The sequence below is a fragment of the Parasteatoda tepidariorum genome, chromosome 2 (genome assembly GCF_043381705.1).
Source record: "Parasteatoda tepidariorum isolate YZ-2023 chromosome 2, CAS_Ptep_4.0, whole genome shotgun sequence".
Classification (NCBI taxonomy): domain Eukaryota; kingdom Metazoa; phylum Arthropoda; class Arachnida; order Araneae; family Theridiidae; genus Parasteatoda; species Parasteatoda tepidariorum.
In genome coordinates this window covers 57,663,414-57,686,545 of record NC_092205.1, presented here as the reverse complement: position 1 = coordinate 57,686,545, position 23,132 = coordinate 57,663,414, and the positions used below count along the sequence as shown (strand labels likewise).

The following is a 23,132-nucleotide window of genomic DNA, read 5'->3' as shown; positions in this document are numbered from 1 at the left end:
AAAATTTATACTTGAACCATTAACAATATTTTGAAATTAGAATAAAATAAGTCACAGTACAGTAAATAAAATTTTTACCAGTCAATATAGATTGATCCACCCTAAGAGTTGTAGAATATATTTTTACCAATCTAATATCTGCAGGCACTTTGTCACCAACTACAAAATATAAAAACATTACTTAAATAATCAATTGAAAAGAAATTTAAAAAATTAAATTTTAAGTAAATTATTGAACTAACCAGAAATTTCAACTAGATCTCCAGGAACTATATCTTTTGCACGTATTCGCTGCACACCCTGTTTATCTTGTCTTATCACTTTTCCCATCTCAGGTTCATATTCCTTTAGCGCCTCAATTGCACTCTCAGCATTTCTCTCCTAGAAATTATCATACAAATAAGTAATCTACAATAACGTTAGTAGAAAACTTATAACTTTTAGGCACACAGTTCAATAGCACAAGAGACAAGAACCCAATGCTTTGGAAACTAAAGGTAAAAAAACTATGCAACAAAAATTAACTAGTGCTGAGCTGAAACCAAGGTTCATTTTTTTTTAAACCACAATAAATTTAGTTTGTAATTGGTATATAAATCATAACTAATTTCTAACTAGATTACCAAGTTAAAAATTGTTTTACTGGTATACATAATATTTGCAAAGTATTATTATAATTTATTGAAAGGACCATCATTAATAATGACAGAAAAAAAAACTATATATACTTCAAGATTTTTTTAAAAACTATTTACAAGATTTAGGAATATATTTGGAACATTCAAATAAAATGTAATTTTAAAGATTGTGCTTTAAAACTAGGATTTTTTTTAAAATTTTCGTTATTTTTTCAAAAATAATTTTTGCAAAAAGAACATTTTTGTTTTTTAATTCACAGACACTAAGCAACAAAAAAAAAAAAAAAATNAAAAAAAAAAAAAAAAATAATAATCACTTTTTTTAAAAAAAATAATAAAAATTTCATCTGAAAGTACTGAAATTTATTCTACAATATATCTACAGTAAATTTTAAAGCTACGAAAATCAATAAAAATTTTAAGCAACACCATATGATAATGCTTTGTATATCAATTTTTATATTGATAATTTATTTTTCCTTTATGAAAAAATCAGTTGATTTAAATCAGTGAGCCCTCGCTAGAATATATTCCTATCATTTAAAAGAAAAAAATCAAGATATTCAAATAACCAATAAAAGAAAAACTGTAATAAGAAACTCCTTGGGGCACAAAATCTTACATTTATCGAAAGCATGGTATGACGTTTCTTCTTAAACATTGCCAATCAAATATTTCAGATACAGAAAAAGCTTCCTTTTTTTTCCAAATCAAACTAATTATCATGTCTTATGATTATCACGTCTAAATCCAAGGGTTATGAGGAAAAGTTTTGAATTTTTAAGTGATGTGATTTATCTTTTTATTAGAAAATCTTTCAAACAACAAATAACAAAAATCTTTTATGGCCTCAGTCACCAAAATATTGTTACACTACACCAGTTCATATTTTTCATACAGGGTCTCTACTCAATTTTCTATTAAAAATAATAATAATAATTCAAGGACTTTAATGACTTTCAAGGACCTAAAATCAAATTTTCCAAGGATCTAATTAGTAATAAAGTTAGTTTGTTAAAATATACATCATTTAGATTTTGTTTACTTTGAAGCAGAAATTGCATATTTTTAATGCTCAATTCTTAGTTGACATAGAAAAAGCATATATATTATTAAGTTTAACAATTTTACATTGTTTTAATAGTTGTAGCACTTTTTAATATGCGTAACCCACAACTACTAATACAATTGGTTTGACAGTTACATTGTGGTTTAAATCAGATTTGAAATAATATATCATGCAATTGCAAGTTTATTAAAATCCAAAGCCTCGTCTTTCAAATTTGATAAATCAAAATTTAGTATATAGAAACTGTAATAATTAGATAAAATTTCAATTCTGTACATAATTCATAGAATCTGAAGAACTAAATTTTACCTATTAGCGATGAAAATTAAATGCAAAAATCTGAACACATAGGATAAAAAAAATTATTGATTCTAATTAAAATATTAAAAGAACAATTAACCATTAAGGATAACGATATTAATCTACTGTCAGAAAGTTTATGCAACAATTACGTTTAAAATTCAAAGAAACACTGCATATCGAGCGGAAACTAAAACTAAGTACAAAAACCAAAATTATTTGCCAATTTTCCAATTTAGACTTACTAAGCATCAAGGTTTATGAAGGGAAGATATTATTCTGAAAATTACTCTAAAAAAATTTCAAGAAACCAATCACGAAATTCAAGGATTTTGGGGCTCTGATTTTTTTTTGACAAAATTCAAGGGCTTTCTAGTACTGTAGAAACCCTGTCATAAATGCAAAATACTAGGGAGCAAAAATTTCAAACTAGCCTTAATCTAAAGAGGTTAAACCTTACTTAGTAGATTTGCATTTTAGTAAGTATTTCAATATTATGAATTATGAAATACTCACTTGCCATACTCCAACAACAGCATTTGCAATGAGAATGAGTAAAATAACAAATGGTTCAACAAATGCTGTAATCTGCCCCTCATGTTCTTCAAATAATGCTAAAACCTAAAATTTAGAAAAACAAAAATGTATATTTTGATATATAGAACTTCACATACTAAGAGAAATCAAAAAGCATTAATATAAATTTTTTTTATTAGAGATTAACAAAACAAAAATAGGTATTAAACCTTTAGAAATGCATTCATAGATAAAACTACTTACAAATGAGATTATTGCTGCCAAGAGTAAAATTTTAACTAATAAGTCATCAAACTGCTCCAGAATAAGCTGCCAGAGAGGTTTTCCTAATAGAAAAAAAAGGCAATACTCACATAAAGCAATAAATAAGAATATAATCAAAATGTTTCATTAATAAGTAGGATATTTATAAATAATTTTGTAATTAATTTTAGTTTTTGGGCAATGAAATCGAATTCGTTCTTTAAATTCTATCATGACATAAGTGGAAAGATATTATTGCATCGTTATTTGTTTCTTATTTTGATTTTCTTTCAATATAGATCTCCATTATTTTTTATTTATTTCTTTTAATTTTGAGTTTTTATATTTATTCTTCAATGAAAATTTACCAACTACACTGCTCAAAAAAATTAGGGGAGCCATGTGTTCCCCTAATTTTTTTGAGCAGTGTATATATGTGTATGTATATATATAACTACACTGCTCAAAAAAATTAGGGGAGCACATGGCTCCCCTAATTTTTTTGAGCAGTGTATATAGAATATACTATAGATGAACATATTTAAACTTGTTATTTTTTTTAAATAAAATTCATTAACTTATGTTATTTATGACCATAACTGGCTGAAATTATACATAAACTGAAAAGTAAAGAAAAAAAAATTCTTACTAACTAGAACTTTAAACTCATGGTTTTAACTTTAAATTTAGAACAAGTAACTGGAAAGCCAATAAGAAATTTCCAACTGCTTATAACATGATAAAAATAAGTTTAACAGTAGTGGGTAAATTTTGATTTAGAGATGACAATTTCTATTACACTTTATGGTTACTTACAGTAGGAATTAAGAAATATATACAAAAATAATCACATAATGTGAATCCTACTTAATTATGAATAATTAATGTGATTTTAAATAGATTTTTGATCTTTTACAACATGCAATCAATGAAGTCAAATCTATAATTACAAATATAAAATTCAAAGCTATAATTATAAAATTCTAAATTTATTGCCCACAATAATCATCAATTTCAAAACAATTTTGAGAGAACATTACTATAGAATCCAAGTTTGTTTCACATAAATACTCATAGTCTGCTTTTGTTGATTAAGTGGGCAAAAACAAGATAAAACAATGAAAAGATTTTTAAAGAGAGCAGTTTCAAATGATAATCTTAGCAAAAACTGTAGGCATTAATCTCAACAAACATATATGATTCAAACAAAATTTGTTAATGTAAATTGTTTTTATATCATCAAAACAGTCAAACATCTAAATATAAAATAACAAATAAAGTATAATTTATATTCCTGATTATTTAAATTTTTATCAACTACTAAATTTTAAAAAGGTAAACTGCCTCAGTTAATAGTGAAAAATATTTATATGGTTGATATTTTTAATATTTCTGAGGATATGTATGCATAGTTCATAAGGAGTCAAAGAATTCAGAGACACACAATACCTGAAATATGTATAAATAAAAATAATATATATAAAGCAACAAAAATTATTATTTACCTTCTTCAGCAGGCAACTCTGGAAAAGAAAAAAAAAAAATTTATTATTTCTCAATTATCTAGATTATACTTACATACAGAACAAGTGTGTAACTTAGAAGTATCACACTATCTTAATAATCTTACACTACTAATTTTTACTTTTAAAATGTAAAAGTTCAGATGCATAGAAATAACTTAGTTTTACCCCTTAATTATAATATTTAACATGGAAATGGTACGACTTGGGAAATTCACTTTAAGATGAAACTGATAAGAATGATTAGGATAATCGCCCATTCAGATAATAAAGAGCCCTACCTAGTCAGTCAGAGAAAAACACATTTGAAAATTTAAGCATACTTTAATAGTTAATTCTACACTTCAATAACCCTGTGGTCTAGTATGTAGCATGAAACCTACCATGTAGTGGACCCTTTTTTGCAGTGGGCTGTCATATAGTGGACAAATCAAGATTTTGTTTAGTTTTTTACTTATAACTTTTTTATTAATAAATTTTTTTACAAATAATTTTTTTTCCTGTTTGCAAACAGCATTAATATAGTTTTATTTTAAGTTCTTTTTAATTATGTGTATTACTTGACATTTAAATTACAGTATTTTTGGCATAAGATATTATTTGTTAACAAATATTAATTTAAATATAATTATTTTATTTAATGAATTTTTTTTATTAACTAGATATTACTTAGCGTTTAAATTACAGTGATATTGAAATCTTTGAATGAAAGGATACTGGTTAAAAATAATATTTATAAACAGAGGTTATAATAAATAAAAAGTTAGATTTTAAGGAGATTCCTTTAATTTTTCTTAATACTTTAGTTCTGATAAATAAATATTATTACTTTACTTTGATTAAATAATTGATTTCTAAATACACATAAATAACTATGAAAACATTGGTAAACCAAGCTTTTTTATGTTTTTGTTTTTCTAATTTCGAAAACTTGTAACGAATAATCAAAATCTGAATAAATATAATAAAAGTTTCCAGTAATGATGAAAAGGGGAGAATGAGTCAAAGTAACTTGATCCACTATCATAAATAAATTTTTAAAAAACATCTTAATAAAAATAAGGCAGTACTGTTAATAAACTGTACAAAAATAGAGCACAAGACCAACCAAATAAAAATATTGTTTTTCAACTCTAATCCCATGGATTTCTTAAAAATATTTGTGGTAAGAGCTGGATGCAATCCTTTTCAAAATTATTTTCTACTGCTGAGCCAATAAATGTCACTTTTTATTATACACAACCAACCATCAGAGCAATCCAATCATTTTATCGCCACAAATCAGGGTTTGAAAAAACCCGGGAATTTTTGAAAAAACCCAACCCGCCTGGGTTTTATTGAAAAAACCCGGGGAAAATTGGGTTTTATTTGAAAAAACCCGGGGAAATTTGGGTTTTTTCATTTAGTGCTCATAAATTTTACTGTGAAAATATTTTTATTTATTAAATAGTGTTGTATAAGTAAACACTAAAATTTCATCTGACTTTTACCTGTAATAAAATTAAACTGGAATAAATATTTAATGGTCTTCAATGTTTTTATAATACGATTAATAGAAAGTGAAATTAAAATTATGTATAATTATAAAGAGTATCAGTTACTTGTCCCTTTTTTCAAATATTTAGATAAATATATGCATTTTAACTTTATAGTTTCAAAAAACAAATTAATCTTAAAATTATAAAAAAGCATATATAAAAAGTTATAGCTCATTTTTTTAAAATCAGATAATAAAACTTTAAATTTGTTTATTGTTGTTTAATGTATCACTTAATAAATTTTTTTTTGTTTGCTTTCAATATTTTTAAACATGATTAAAAGAAACAAAATAAATTGTATTCAAATGAAATCTTAAAAATATTTAAAAAATCTTAAAAGTAATATTTTAATTTTTAACTGTTTTTTAATTGTGATAAACTTTCTCCAAATAGTTAAAAATTGTCAGCAGATGTTAAGAGTTAACTTTAAAAAAAAGGTCAATTTTTTCCTTTATTATTATTATCATACAACAGATTCAAAGTGTCTACATTTCTCTCTTAGATGGCAATACACTTTTACGAGTTTTGTAGCTTTATCTATTCCTAATCTATTTCGAAGTTTACTCTGCACCAAACCGAAAGTTGAAAAGTGTCTTTCGATAGAGACAGAGGATGCTGGTGCTGAGTGCAAAGAAAAAAGAATTGACAGAAATTTTGTGGAAGCTAGGAATTTTATTTATTTACTTATTTTTTTTTTTTTTTTGCCATAATTTTCCACTATTTTTTGATGAAAACTGTTCAATAACAGTGTCAAGCATCATTGATTTTGGAAAGTATTCAGGATCGGAAATTTTGGATGCCATAACACGTGGCAGAAATTCTGGATGATGCTTAGAAAGACAGCTTTCTGCTAATTGGTCTTGTTCATCATTTAAAAATTGTCCCCTTGTTTCGGGATCCAGGATGCATATGCTGATAAATGATGTGGCTGAACAGCCTGATCTTTTAACAAAATGTTTATGGGATTCTAATTCATCACACGATAGTAAGTTAATTCATATTTCAACAGGTTCTGAAATTGAAATGTTTTCTGGTTGAAGCTTTTTTAAAGCTTCAGAAACAATTGATATCTGTTTTTCCCAATTGATAGTTTATTGGTAAAGCCCAACATTATTTAATTTTTTTGACATATAAAATTGTTCAAGAACAATCTCTTCATATTTATGGTAATTATTGGCAAAAGTTTTTACGCGCTCACAATATGAATTCCACCTAGTATCATTTGGTCATCAAGCAGTTTTTTTCATTTGCCCATCCATGTGCTTGATGCACATTTCTAAAATATTTGTTAACTTCAACGATATGTCCAATGATAGTATTAGGAGATACTTCTTTTTGAACCAAATTTTAAAAAAAAAACAATTTGTGAAAAAAACCACCAAGTGGGTTTTTTCAAAGTGGGCCCACTTGGGGAACCCTGGTTATATGTATTTTATATTAAGTTTAAATAACGCATTATCACTAATACATATTTGAATCTTCTTTATTTTTAAGTACATTACGTTTCATAATTTTTTAACTCAAGAATTATAAAATATAAATGCAGTAATATAAAAGGAACAAGTTTATTAATCTTTTTGTTTTCACACACATTTATTTACTATATTTATTAAACATATGGATATTACCCATTATAAAATTATAATCTGTAAATATTTATAATCAGTAAAAACTAAAATTTCATCTGACTTGAGTTAAATAAAAAACTGAAATAAATATTTAATGGTCTTACATGTTTTTATAATAAGATTAATAGAAAGTGAAATTAAAACTACGTATAATTATAAAGAGTATCAGTTACTTGTCCCATTTGTTTTCAAATAATTAACCCTAGGAAAATGATTTCATTTTTAGATAAATAATTTTAAAAAGTTCTCTTATAAAAAGTTTTAGCTTTTTTTTTTTTAAAGCTAGAAAATAAAACTGTTTAAATTTGTTAATGTATCACTTGGTAAAAAAAGAAAAAAATTGTTTCTTTTAAATTTTTTTTAATATATTATATTATTATATTACCTGTATGTATTATATTACCTGTTTATTAATATATAAAGCATGCAACTATAGTTGAAAAATTGATCTTTTCAGACTATATTATTTAAATTTTTATTTGATTTAATATCATTAAAATATTACTTTTTTGAAAAAACCCACTTGAAGTTTTCAATAGCACCTACTATAAAAATTATATGAATATTTGAGTTTCTTTTACTTTACTAATATTAAAAACTTAATCATATAAATCATGCAACTCTATTTGACAAATTTATGCTGCACAATAAATTATATAAAAATAAATGTGAAACAATAAGTTCTAGTAAAAAAAAATTTTTTTGTTGAAAAAACCCACTTATCGTTCCAAGTGGGTTTTTTCAAGGTGGGCCCACCCAATAAAACCCGGGCGGGTTTTTTCAAAGTGGGCCCACTTGGCGAACCCTGCCACAAATTGGTCAATGTTTGATAATTTTTCTTCCATCCTCTGAGGGATGGATGGACGTTGGGCGTTTATATCTTAGAGATAGTTTTGATTTCAAAATTGTAATGTATTTGTATTTAAACATGCTTTTAAAACAAAATACAGTGACAGTGATATTGGTGCGGCTTTACACGATGCCTTTCAGCTCCCAGTTAAACTCTTGTCCATAGAAAACTGCACTAACACGAGAGAAATACAACATAATAAATAATATTATCAGGGGCCGTGCTAAGCATTAGACACCTCGTCAAATGTGATAAAATACATTGTAACAAATTGTGTTTTGGCAAAAGTATTGGCAAGCAAATTTAAAAAATAAATAAATATTAATACAATTTTTTTAAAAATACACTCTATCTTAAAAATTACTCGAAAATTAAATTTTTCTGAACAAATCTTGCCATTTTTAGTCGATTGCAGTAATTTTTTTAGACACATCGCATATCCAATTCGAGTCGTATTAAGTCCAGGTAATGTAAGCAACAAAAGAGATTATGTAAGCATGAAACAAACTACCATAAAATACAGAACAAACTAGAAGCCTGATCACTAGATTTAGCAAGACAAAATTCTTTCCTACAATTGTCAATAAAACAGATTAAGTCGTAGTAAGATGCATATTATCATCCAACTGTTTTTGCAGAAAATATGTTTTCTTGTAACAAAAACACATTGCTTATTTAAATAAACTTATTATAAAATTTAAAAACTAAAATGGTTGTTAAAATTAGAAAACTTTACTTCATAGATTACCACCCTTCAATGATATAACCCTCGGCACTTGATTGGCAATGAACGTGTTAAGTTCCCAACAAATTCTTGCTAAAAAATATCTACGAGAAGTATAAAAACTAATAAAACAGAATTATGTAGAACAAAATGATTTAAATAACTAATCTCCTACCTCAATCCTTTTTTTCTGAATGACAAAGATTGTGAAAGTAAAAAATAAAGTGAGACAATAAAAATTTCTTAATTAAGAATTAAAAGATTTAAAGAATGAAAGGCTTCATTTAATATTAAATATAATTATGTAAAAAAAAAGTCAAAATCTTAAAATGATTAAATGCTACTTCAGGTTTATCCTTATATCAGTCAAGAAGCTGTAATCAAAAAGCTATCAAAAATTAAAAAACCTACTCTTTTTTTTCTCCCTAAAAGACGTTAAACATAAACGTTTTCTTGTGCTCTCCCTTTCACTTCTCATTTACTCCTCCCAAACTGAAAAATTACTCTTAATTTGAATTTCCTATGGGAAAAAAATTTATCCAAAAAAATTGTCAAGATTTGCCTTTGGCTAAGATTCTTGAAATCTAGCTTAGACTTTTGATTTTTGGCTAATAATTTGAAGTCCTCAGTACGGCCCTGATGTTGCTTCGGAGGCCTGTCTGAGACCTGGTTTAAATTAAGTGAACTAGCTTTCTTCCCCATATATTCAATTCTACTAGACTACATAAATATCAAAGTTAAAACAGAATAATACATGCACATGGATATAGAATTCATAAATGGTGCAAGAAGCCAGACTATATCTCACTATATTTTCACTATTGGCAAAATTTTTATTACCTTTATTGTAAATTTTCATTCTACAACTACTTATAAGAGCAATATTTATGTGCATAAAAACTACACTAAACTTTCACTTTGTTCCTTATTTGCATTCTTTTAGATTTGAAATTCTTTTAGATTTGTAATTTTGTTAATTGAAACTTATTAATACAGCAATATAAGAAATATTTAGAAAATAAATTTTAAAACAAAAATCAATAAAATTTACCATCTTATAATGAAATGTTTCAGAATGCTCAATGATTTTTTTAAGAAAAAGCAATGAACAGTGTATCAAACTGTCTGATAAAAAACATTAAATAAGGAAAAGAATAGACAAACAGCAAGAAAAAAAAAGGCAACTAGGTACCACAAGGTCATTGAACCATGGTAATAGGTGGTAAACCACCAAAAAGTGTGCAATTTCATTCTAGGATTTGAAGTTGTCATAGCACATCATATTTCTTAAATTAATACAGCTATTCTTTTATAAGTCAAAAATTAAAAAAACATCTTCACATTAAACATTTTATTTCAAAAGCTGATAAAAAATATTGCAAATTATTAAGCCTACAGTATGATTTAAATACAAGTATTTAGAGATCACCAATTTCATCATAATATAGCATTTGCTGATAATAAAACCGGATATTTCAGGACTTCATCAAACTATAACAATACTATAAATAACTCTTTAAGGGGAAAAAGCACTAAAAAGTATGTAATGGAGGTAGAGAAATTTATATTATAAACAATAAAAAAAAATTGTAAGAAAAAGGAAAGGTTTGAAATTTGAATTTAAAAAAATAGATTTCTGAAGCAATGCAATTATAATAAAAATCGTCTTCTTAATTATGATAAAGAATAAAGTGAAAAAGACCTATTAGAAAAACTTGTTCCAGTATATTTGAAATGTAATGGCCAGATTTTACCAATAATCAATAAATTCGATGAACATTGTTTAAGAAGTTGTATTACAATACCAAAATTTTGTGCGTAATGAAAATTTCACAATGTTTAAAGATTTCTAGGTAAATTTTTCATTGGAATAGGGTCTGAAGAAATATATATTTGAAAATTGAGAATTTGACGTATGCAGTAAAAATGATCCTTAAGTTTCAGAAAATTATGTAACAAATATTACAATTATATCTTCAATTTGCAATGTTGTTTTTCTTTTTTTTTTCTTTATAAAAATATTATAAATACTGAAAAAAAAAGCTTATCAAATAAAGAATTATGTACACTATGAACCTGATTGTTCAAAAAGTCTATACTGAAGAAAACAGGGTGCATAGCCAAATTATTCAACAAAAAATAAGCACCTTTTAAGCACTTTTCAAGCACTCAAATAATATTTTAAGCACTTAAAAAATATCATAATTAAGCAGGTTTGCAAAGTTTGACAATTGGCGGTTTTATCTGGTTTTAACCGTCATGTCAAAAAAGAAATCTTTTGGCAATATTTTTGACAATTGTCAAAATTTTTGAATCATGTAAAACGAATGGCGTTTTCATACACTACGAACTGACGATGCGCCGAAATAGAATGGGGTTGAAATAACTGTGAAAACGTTGAATAGAACACTGTGAACAGGGTCTTTCTGCATCATTCGTAGCAAAAATCAACATGGTAAAGAAAAAATCTCAATTTGGAAAAGAGAAAATTAAGCACTTTTTAAAAATACCCAATGAAAAAAAGCACCTTTAAGGGCTTTTAAAAAACGAAAATCAAAAACAAGATCAAAATCAAAATCAACAACACTTTTTACAAACGCTATGCACCCTGGAAAATGTTTTAATAGATAAAAGCTGAGGTGATTTGGAACATGCTCAACTGACTCTGTGTCCCAACCTTATTCTTGTCAAGTGAACATTTGTATTTTACACAAACCATAATTATATAAAAATTAGATCTTGAAAAATACATACCATTTAGGCCATGTTTTTCTTGGAGATTTCTAACTTGTGCTTCTGAAAGACCTCGTTCAGGATCTGTTCCAAAAGATTGTAGAATTTCTTCCACAGTTTTAGTATGAGCAACTTCCATAGTCTTTATATTGCATGGAATAAATGCCACAAATATAAATAAATGCAATAGATGATTTCAGATTCACATACACATTTATGGACAGGTTCACTTTAAATTGTACACAGAAAACCTAAAGATACAAATACATGTCAGTTCAGAAGCTTATTACACAATATCAAATATATAAAAAAAATTATATCATAAAATTTTAACTTTGTAATGTTATTCTTTGTTGAACTTATAATATTCTTAATTTTATGACAAGCAAAAATTTATAACGTTACAAATTCATCAAAGGGAAAATAAGTTACAATAAAGAATGAGATTAGGTAATTAGAAATTGTGAATAACAACATTAGCAAAAATAGTCAATTTATCTTGCATAAAATGAATCATAAAAAATTTAAACAGTTGTATATACAAATCTATTATTCTGCCCTAATTACAATATTTTATGTTCCCACTGCCAAATATATAATAATTTATGGTAAACTAATTATTATTTTGACTGAAAGAATAATCAAATTGTTATTTAGGTTGTCTTGAAAGATAAAACATACATGAACATGTAAGCTACACCAGTCTCTTAGTTTTTAAATAAGAAACAAGTATATACATGTACTTAAAGAAAAATAGTACCTTCAACATAAGAAATCAATTTAAATTCTTTTCTATTTAATAAATGATTAGTATAGAAAAGCTGTAAATAAAATCAGAACTCTTGTTTTTATTTTTGTTGATATAAAAGTGTCTTTAAAATTTTGACAACAACTTAATATTTCTGATACTTTAAGAATTAATATAAATTCTCTTTGTTTTGATAGTTAATTTACGTGAAAACGATCGTATAATAATTTTTTTTCATGCAACGTAATCATATAAATACCTCATTCAAAAACCCACTTTGCCAGCTGGCAACACGGCTACTAGACAAATACTTTTTGATCCAAATACGTAAATGTAAGCCTAATTAAACTTCACAGCTTTTAGAATTAAAGAACAACAATTAAATTTTTTAGAAAACACAGACAATAAAATTTAAGTAAATAGTCAGGAATGTATTATTTCGGACATCTAGATGCATGCCAAATAATATTGATCCAGGAATGTATTTCAGGTCCCTTCGTCATACACTTCTTCATAACCGAGAGCCGGTTAAGTAATGTGGTTGTGGAGTGCGATGATTGGCCAGAAATAAATAAGAGAAAACGTGAACGTGAGAACGGATAAGCGCTGCTGGAGGAAATTTTAACAATTTTAACAAACTTACGTTTTATTATTACTGCAACGTTTTTCATATTATCGCTTTCAACACTTATTTTAGATTTTTGAATGAACGTAAAAGCGGAAAATTATTTATTCATCTCTGTGATTGACATTTTTAATTTCATCTAGACTTTAACGTGTGATTAATTCAATCATTTCAAACTCCTTTAGGTGAAAAAGAATAAATATTTCTAAGAATTTCGTTAAAATTTAAATCTGCAGTGAATAAATAAATTGCAAATAATTCGATTGGTGGAGGCAAAGACTTCAGACTGTAATAAAAAAAATAAGCAAGATGTATGCAGATTTCATCACAAGATAGTCAAAAGTATTTCGGTCAAACATCATTTGAAATTCTTTAACGGGAATAGTCAAAACAAATCAAATATCCATATGAGTGTGGAAGATAAAACTTTAAGTGGAAGATACAAATTAAAACATATGCAAGCAGGCACTCTAGATCCATGGATAATCCATGAGATTTCTAAAAGTAGTCTACTGAGCCATTCTTGACGGTGATTTCTATTGTAATGGAGAAAAGATTTATGCCTGCAAGCGAAGCTATAAAAATAGCAAGCGCAAAGAATCATTCATTTATGATTATTATATGCTGATCAATCATTATAAGTGGGTGAGTCACAGATGTCTTCGTAAAACCCACAGAGTCACTGTTGACTATCTTTCCGTAGATGTTTGTAAATTCTAAAAACAACAAAATATCTTATATATAAACGCATTATTTACCAAATACTTGCTAATGATATTTAAATTTATGCTAATAGCTATAAAAGTAAACCCGTTAATGCTAGATCAAAAAAATTTAAAAAATTTAATACGAATTTTCAGACCTAAATTAAAATTGTAAAGTAGGCAAAAAGAAAGGAACACTCTGAATGACTTTTGATCTAATGATCGGATTTCCAAGTTCTAGGACTTAAACTTAATTGTTTGCGGGGTTTCGTCAAATTCGATAATTAATTACTGCAGATATATATCAGACACAAAATTTGTATTTTCTCTAATTAAACTAATTTTTCCCCCTACGGATTTGGATTTCTTACCCTCAAAATATGGAGGGGGGGGGAGATACAATCTGCGAAATATGGTTCCAACAGGTTGTTCAGAACAGTCCAAAGTTTGACCCCTTAATCAGTAGTGCAACTTGACTTTCGGAGCCTCTGGGGTAAGCACACAAACAGGGTCATCCTTAGTCCTTGGAAGTCCTTAATACTCAGAGGCTCGGGGCTCAGTCCTGTTTGCCCTAATGTTAGCTATGCCTTTGTCCTCAATGTTAATAAAACTTTTTGCCATTTGTCGAAATTTTTTTTTTAACGAAATGAAAAAATTTTGCACACAACAAAATTCGCTTATTCGAATTTTGATCTTAGAATTCGATTTCTCAAGAACTATTCGACCGATTTCGCTTAAATTTTGTATTTTTCAAGATAAAACTGCATTCCTTGAAATTATGAAAAAATTTGTTAAATCTGAAATTTTTGAGACCACTATTAAAAAAAATAACAATAAATAATTATTAAAAATTACTTTTTGCATGGAATTGTCTTCGAATTTGCGAAATTTTATAATTGATGGCGATACATTTTCAATTCGTTTAAAATTCAATTCTCTTTTCGCGCATTTCGTCGAGATATGGCGAAATACGCAAAAAAAGATTAAAACTAAGGGGTCTATTATTAAATGACCCGATTAGGACCAAATTGCAGCTATCCTCTATAGTTTGAGGGAAAGGAATCCAAAACCACCGAGAAAAAGGTAAGTTTATTCTGAGAAAATGCGATTTTGTGTGATTTCCTAACTTAAAATATCGTCTGCACTAATTAACTAGAGTTTATGAGATCCCCCTCCCCCCCATGAGCCATTAAATTTGAGTTCTAGTAGGTGAAAATCTGATCATTAGATCCAAAGTTAGGCAGAATTTTTTTTTTATCGCACTTTACAAATTTGTCGCAAAGGTATAGAAAAATTTTTTTTAATGTCAGCGATTCCCTGAATGTTGTATTCTCCCAATGCAAATTAAACCGAATAACCTCTGAATATCAAAGGATCAAGTGTTTAAACCCTCAAGTTTTTACACGCACGTAGGCCATAGCCCACCCTAAATCACTTTGTAGTAAAACAATTTTCTTCTTAGTTTTCATGAATTAAAATTAACAAATTTTATGAATAGAAAATATTAAAAAAAATTGTAATTAAACTACACGGCTGTTAGAGTTAAACTATAAATAATAATATTTATGCTTTAAATCACATGTTCAAATATCGGAGAATGGCTAATATACCAGCTCAACAGAATAAAAATTTCTGCACTTTGCCTGTACCTAAAAATATGTTCAACTAAACCATTAAATCGTTATACTAAACCATTTTAACAAGACACAAAAGTGCAAAAACTCTTTAGTGTTTTTTAGGTAGATAGCAAGGATGAAATTAAAATTCATTTTTATATGCAATGTATCTTCATTTACTTATTTATTGTCTTGACCAGTTTTAATATCCATTATCTCAAACGAAATATTTCCATGAAAACTGTTTACAAACATTATACTTAATAAAATTTATTAATAACTTTTTGAACAGCTATTTTTGTCATATCCACAATTTAAAATAATTCCAACAATTATTTGCAACATTTTGTAACTGTAAGAAGCGCAGTTACCAAATAAAGAATGGAGTAACTATGTATGAGTAATTCATAGTATATAATACAAAAGAAATTAGTCTAATGCGCGGATCATGAATGTTTTTTTTTAATGTAATTTATATTGTATTGTTTGATGACATTCACATTGGTATTTATTTAACTTCTCTGCATCATTGATTAACTTTAAGAAGTCGTTCAAATAAAGAACATTTGGTAATAGTTTCGTTCGCTTTAGAGCTTAAGGAGTTGGAAACAGTTTTATTGTTTAGTTTTGGAATTATTTTATTTGGAATTCAAAGACTAAAATATGAGATCAAAACTTCACATTATGTATATTTCTCTACATTAACGTTTTTCATAACTTGCTTCTAAATATCGTAGTTTTTGACGGATACTCGTATATTACCTTTGGTATTTAAGGAGATAATACAGAAACTTTACTTCCCTGTTAAATATGATTTTTTCCACTTTAATTTTAGTTCTTATTTGACTAATAATTACTTTGTTCAGAAGCATACGAAGAAACAGTTCATAATAGAGGAAGCACCCCCTAGCGGCGTATGACGACATTTCTCGGCATTGATTCCCATGCAATTTTAATTCTGATGATGTGCACTAACTCACCTGGAAGTTTGACGCTACATTTATGTGATCCCCTGTAATATATAGTACGTTTTTAAACTTGTACATTTCAAAAAAAAGAAGAAAAAAATCAACCGAAAATGTCATTTGAGGAAAAAAAAAAAAAAAAAAAGAACGGTGGCTTGGAGAGAGAAAACCAATTGCAGATTTAAAATCAGCGACATGAAAATATTAAGGACCCATTAAAAAGTCTCATGCAACGGAAAACAAATAATAACTGCTTCCAATGTAATTTTTTTAAAAACTAAAATTGCGATTTAGTATTTATTTATAATCCAGAATTTTAATTTGGTAGCTTGGAAATTATTCTAATGAAAAAATATGGAAAATTATTCCAATAAGAAAATGCATGTAATTTGTTAGTTTCTGAAAATAGAATGAAAAGAAAGCAAAAGAGAATGGAATAAAAGGAAAAACAACGGAATTAAAAAATAATCAACACGCAATTTTTTTTTTTACCTAAACGGAATATTTAAGGAAAGCAGGACTTTTTCCTTCCATTTAAAAACATTTTGGGGCGAAAAGGTCAAAAAATCTTGACGTATATCATTCGTTTTAATCATCTCAATACATGCAGCATTTTCAAAAGAACGTAATAAAATTTTATACAATGCGAAAAAAAGAAAAAAGAAAAACAAACGAATCACCCTGAATAACTAATGATCCTAATGATCGGATATTTACGTACTAGGACTCAATCTTCATGGTTCACTGGGAGGACCTCAAATATTCTCACTATTAAGGCAGACGATATTTTAAGTTACAAAATCAGACGTAAAATCGTCCTTTTTCTGAATAAACATATTTTTTTTTTACTAATTTGGATTTGACCCTCAATATATAGTGAGTATAACCGCTATCTGGTGAAAATTGTTTGGTAAGGAGATTGATCCAAAGTTTGGAACTCTTATTGTTAACATTACTTTTTAAATAATTCTCCATATTTCGTGAACTTTTTAAACTAATTAAAAAAAAAATTACACACAATTATGGCATTTTTTATAATTATTTATTATTTTATTTACAAAAAGTCGGAAACATTTTAAATTGCAGTGTATGCATTTTTTTTTATTAATTAGTGTAATTTTATAAAGCAAAGATGTAAAATTCGAATGAAATCGGTCGAATCCTGTAACATGAAAATATCAGTAATAAGCGGAGAAGCATTAAGCTGAACTGAATGCATCTTCTGACAACAAATGGAATGGAATGACTCAGTGATATGGATGCTGCAACTTGCTTTCTTCTGATTTTTTTCGTCTCTGTCTAGCGTAGCCACCATTCGCTCTAAAAAATATGTAGGTCTGGCTCCATTTTGACTTTTTTTACTGTAAGAATCATGTTCCGATGAAAAAATATAAGTGTTTTAACTTAAGAATTAAAACTGAATTAATTACAGTAACCATGAGAATTTAATAATTGTTTTTAACACTATTCTTGTTCTTTATATATCATATTATCAGTGACAAAATTCTAGGGAAAGTTATTTGAGCGTACCTACCTTGGACCGATCGAAGGTACAATTAAGAGAGTAGTTGAAAATGCAGCAAGCATACTATTTTATTAATTTTATTATGCCTAGCAAAAATGAACTATTGTTATTATAGGAACCGGCATTTTATGATAAAAATAATGACATTTGGGTCCTTATCTACCTCAACTCTGTTTTTTTCAATCATTAGCATTAGAGGGTTTTATTTTCCAATAAAATTTATTGAAAAAATATTTAAAAAAACAGAAAATATATCTAAGACATGCCTGGGAAACCTGAAAAGGTCACCAACACAACAGATAGTACCCAGAATTATAATTATTAACTAAAAATACTATAGTACAAAGCAAAATACCTCTACAGGGCGGAGCAAATAATTACATTTTATTTTATTTTATTTTACAACCGGTGTTGAATCGTCGACCCAATTTTGAGTTTACGACTATCAATTTTCAACTACCTACCCTTGTACATTGACCCCAACCCAGAGGAAATGGAATCACCTGAAGCAAGCATTGGGACCATCTAGCCTTCGTAGAAGATTTTTTGATGGATCTAACCCGCATATGCATTACATGGTGAGGAAAACCACGAAAACGTCCCACGGTTAGTCCGACGGCAAGGGGATTCTAACTCATGATCCGACTACCATAGAGAATATTTTATGCCAGCATTATGGTCGCTGCGAGCCGGGAGCAGTATTCGTATCAACCAGCCACCGCTGGGATTCGAACCAGGGTCATCTCGTTTTGAGTCGGACGCCCTATCGCTTGATCCACCGCCACTCAATAACTATATATAACCAAGATACAGTACGAAAAGAAAAACGATACACTTTCAGGGACTTTTGATCTGATTAACGAATTTTCAGAAACGTTCCTTCACTTAATAAAGACGTTTTTCTTTAATTTTAAATAAAATTTTAATTAAAATTAATAATTTTTCTAATTCCTAATTTTTCTTTTCCTTTTGATTAATCTTGGAAATATATTCCCTATAATATGGTCAGGGAGCGGTCGAAAGGTTGGACCCCTTAATTTTAATTTTATTTTTTTACGTAATTTGCCTTATCTCGTGAAATTTTCAACGAATTTGAAAATCTTTGGGCACAATTAAAATATTCGTTTATCCAAAGATAATTTTATTCAAAAATAATCTTTAATATTAATTAAAAATTTTTTTAATAATAAGTTGAAAAAAATTTGAATTTTAAGGTATACAAATTTTTACATCATTTTTAAAGAATCTAATTTTATAAAGTAAAATAAAGAAATTTAACGAAATTTATCAACTAGTTTATGAGAAATCAAAGTTAAAATATAAGACTTCCTGCTAGCTTTCTCCTTCTTTCTATCGAACGATATGCTAGCCAAGGGATATGTTCGAAAAGCAACTATATAATCACCCTGTACCTTTCAATCTAAAACTTATTGAAAATTTGATCTTGTATAGATTTTGAGTGATAAATACCCATAATCGATTGATAGGTAGCTTTATTCTACCAAATAAGTTTTACTTTCTTCTGTATGAAAACATAGAACAAAATAAGCAAAATTTAAGAGTACTCTAAATCTCTTGAACTTCTAAAACCTTTATTGTCTTCGCAAAGATATAAAATACAACTTTATAAGCGTCCTAGAACAATGTCACCGTAAATATAAGATAAAACAGATTAAAAGATCGACATTCTTTATGAAACAGACTGATAACATTTTATTTTTTTATTACAACTCTTTCGTTCTCCTTCGCAATTGCGGGCAAAATAAGTTTTTAAACGAGACTTGAGCGTAAAATTGATTAGGACTTACTCTTAGTGGCGGAGGGCATTGATTTATTCATTCATTTACGCAGACAGTGGAGTTTAATTTATTTTTGCATTTAATACATGGCATTGAAATAGAATTGCAAGGTCGTATTTTGAAAAAGAAAGATAAGAATAGTCTCAGGGCTTGGATCTGGGTTATTTTCCTTTCAAATACTGTAACGATAATTAATAAATTTAGAAAAAAAAAATTGCAGATAATTCTTTGTAAAAAAAAAATATGTATGAAATACTTAATAAGTGTGTTTGTGATGTTGAGAAATATATTTCTGGTTTGTAGTTGTAAAACACATTGGCCCTTCAAAAATTGAATTTTAAGTAAAATTAAATTATTTGCAAATATGAAAATAAGACATTTCGTGTTTTGAAGAAAGAATACTCAATAACATTTATAACCATAAAACCTGCGCCCAGCCTTGGATTTATAAATCATTATGTTGATTCTACATAACTTGATTTGGTCAAATCAAGTTATGTATCATCAGAAGAATTATGTTATGTAGAATTATGAAAAATCAACAAATCGTTATGCTGATTCTACATAACTTGATTTGGACAAATCAAGTAGTTCCTCAACCATTAACTTTTTGCTAATGGTTGAGCAAAAAGCCTGACAACAATTATATAATAGTTTTAGTGTTTAGGTTTTTGATTTGATTTGATTGTCACTGATTTGAGAGATGAGTAATATTTAAAGAAAAGGAAAATAACAGCAGAAGTTAGATTTTTTAATTTTTTTAATTAGTATTCGATTATTTAACAATTTGACAGCCTAGATTTTTATTGTTTAACAATTTCCCTTAAGATAATTTGGGAGAACCGAGGAGTATAAAATATTTAGATGTTTTTTTCTTATTTATTATTAATAAAATATTAAATATTTTTTTAATTTCGTTAAATATTACATATTTTTTTTAATTTCCAATCCATATGCAATCCACACATCCGTATGTTATTGTAAAAGATGAAAATGCCACTTAAGTGAATGTCTGAAATATTTCTTAAAACAATATATTATCTAGATTGCACTAGTAAATGTAGTCAGTCACCATGGATGTTGAATAAAATATTTTTGATAAAAATCGTTATTTCATATTGCACCGATAAATATATAAAATAATTGAGGCAGTAAATTACATTTTTAGCAAAGGTGAAATTTTTACATCAAACTGTTCTACAGTAATGTTCCCAGATAGGTACTTTCTATTGCATAATAGTATATATAGAAATATCTTATTTCTTATATTGATCCAACATCTTTCTCAAAAAGCGTTCCTTTGATTAATGTGAAAATGAAGCTTATTATATTGTCTCAAGTCTTTCGTATATACTCAACATGCACAGATGGAGGAGTTGTAATTCAGAAACAATGATAACAAAAACTATCCAATGTTTATACTCAGTACACATTGAATGTCATTATTTTACGTTGTAAGTGAGAAATAAGACAACAAAAACTAGCCAACATTCATCATCTGTGCATGCTGACTGCTGAGTGTCCCAGTTTACCGATGTAAGTGAAAAATAATGATACTATTTAACTAAAGTATCAGACATTCATCAAAGCAACTATGTGGTAGTCAACATTCACTAATTTTGAACTTTTATGATAATGTATATGCATAAGACGAAAATCTAAGTATTAAATTGTATAAACAAATATAAAATTACATTTATACACTCGTTAAAATGTTCTCATATTTGCATGCTTCCTTATTATGTAAAAGTAAAATATTCTTTTTTTAAATATTTTACTGCATTAATATTTAATTTGTTTGAAAATGGAATTCATAACCTAAATTTCTTATATGTAGACGTTTAAGAGTCCTGGATATTTGTAGATTAGAATTTTATTTTTATTAATAAGTATGTTATATGTAGATTCTATATGTATTTTACATATTCTATATGAATTGGGTATATTCTTGCAAAAAATATCCCCGTTTCAAAATACCCCCATATCCCAATTGTTTAAATTCATTTAGTAAATTTTGAAAATGAATGTACTTTGTGCTTATTTTTGTATTAAAATCTATATTATATTTGTATTAAAATGTCTAATTATTTATTTTTAAAATATCATGAATAAGAAGTTAATAAATATATTAAGAACTGTAAATTAAAAGATAAAGGAATTAAAATGCTAAGTGATTGCACTTTATTGTCACAAAGACGAATTTCGAATTTTATATTAAATAAACATATAGACAGCGCTGATAAAAATAAAAAAAAACTGTTTTATTGTATGTGAATAATGCAGAAGATTATGCTATTTTCAAAGATACAAACGACTTAAAGTTAATTGTCGTTATAATTTTTAAAATAAATAACAATGATGTGGGTAAAAATACTAAAAAAAACTCGCAAATTTTTTGTGTGATATTGATCTTGGCAAAAAAACAAGGAAGCAATATTGAGAATGAGTTTTAAAAAAAAATTAATGATGTATATATTATATATTAAGTATATATTAAGAAATTCAACAGAAAATGGTACTATTTCATACATATCAGCATTATATCATTGTCAAGATAGTAAAACTTATATATTATGTTTGTAAAATGATTTAAAGTGATATATTTATTGTTTTTTTTTTTAATTGGCTTCAAATTGACTGTTATGTTTATAGCGCGCTGTAGTAAAAGGGGAAAAAAGGGAAAGATGAAGTAAACAGTCACTGAAATAAAGCACGTGCAGTAATTTTTTGCTGTAATTAAAGTACGTTAAAAAGTTATTGTTTGTTCTTTTGTAGCCAATAAAGAAGATATCTTTTTTTAGAAATAATAATAAAGATATTTTTTTCTCTTGTTGATATTTAAATTTGACGTAAGCGTAACTCGAATATTATTCCCGGAAAATAAGTAATAGCAGCGCATTTTTTAAAAAATATTTTTTTAATTTTAGATAGTACTTTTGTATTTTTATTTTTAATAAGTATTATTTAAATTTATTGAATATTTTTTATTTTAATCTTATTTTAAATATTTTTTATTTTAATAAATATATTTTAGATTTAAAATTTTCTCAGATTTTTATGATTTTTTTTTGATAAAATTATAATAGGTTTAATTATAATAGCTATTAAGGCCAGAAAATAAATTAGTCAATGATGAAGGACTGCAGAATATTGTCTGTAGTATATCAGGTATTGCATATTGACCTTTCAGGATGCCTAATTTTAGAATCCTTGCAGAAAACGGAAATAAATATGAATACAACAATAGAGGCCTCAAATTAATAGGGGGAAAAAAGCTATTGAAATCAGTCAGAAACTAGCGAGTCAGATAGGAGGGAAAGTCTCAAAACCAGTTTGATTGTCTTATAAAAGTTATAGGTGCTCCTTA

General features: G+C 27.0%; 1 protein-coding gene across 4 annotated transcripts in view; it reads right to left on the bottom strand.

Annotated features, from left to right (window-relative positions):
- The window catches only part of LOC107443147 (calcium-transporting ATPase sarcoplasmic/endoplasmic reticulum type), a 75,778-nt gene that overhangs the window by 28,355 nt on the left and 24,291 nt on the right, over positions 1–23,132 (bottom strand). For 2 of the 4 annotated variants that reach the window (XM_071177628.1, XM_043048409.2), the window contains exons 1-7: positions 12,791–13,083; positions 11,805–12,034; positions 4,293–4,310; positions 2,788–2,870; positions 2,524–2,628; positions 243–381; positions 79–159 (exon numbers count right to left, since the gene is read on the bottom strand). In XM_071177628.1, coding sequence (XP_071033729.1) covers positions 79–159; positions 243–381; positions 2,524–2,628; positions 2,788–2,870; positions 4,293–4,310; positions 11,805–11,922 — 544 coding nt within the window. In that variant the 5' untranslated portion in view covers positions 11,923–12,034; positions 12,791–13,083. Of the gene's footprint in view, positions 1–78; positions 160–242; positions 382–2,523; positions 2,629–2,787; positions 2,871–4,292; positions 4,311–11,804; positions 12,035–12,543; positions 13,084–23,132 lie in introns of those variants that run through there. The other 2 variants (XM_071177630.1, XM_071177629.1) reach the window with 2 other exon arrangements.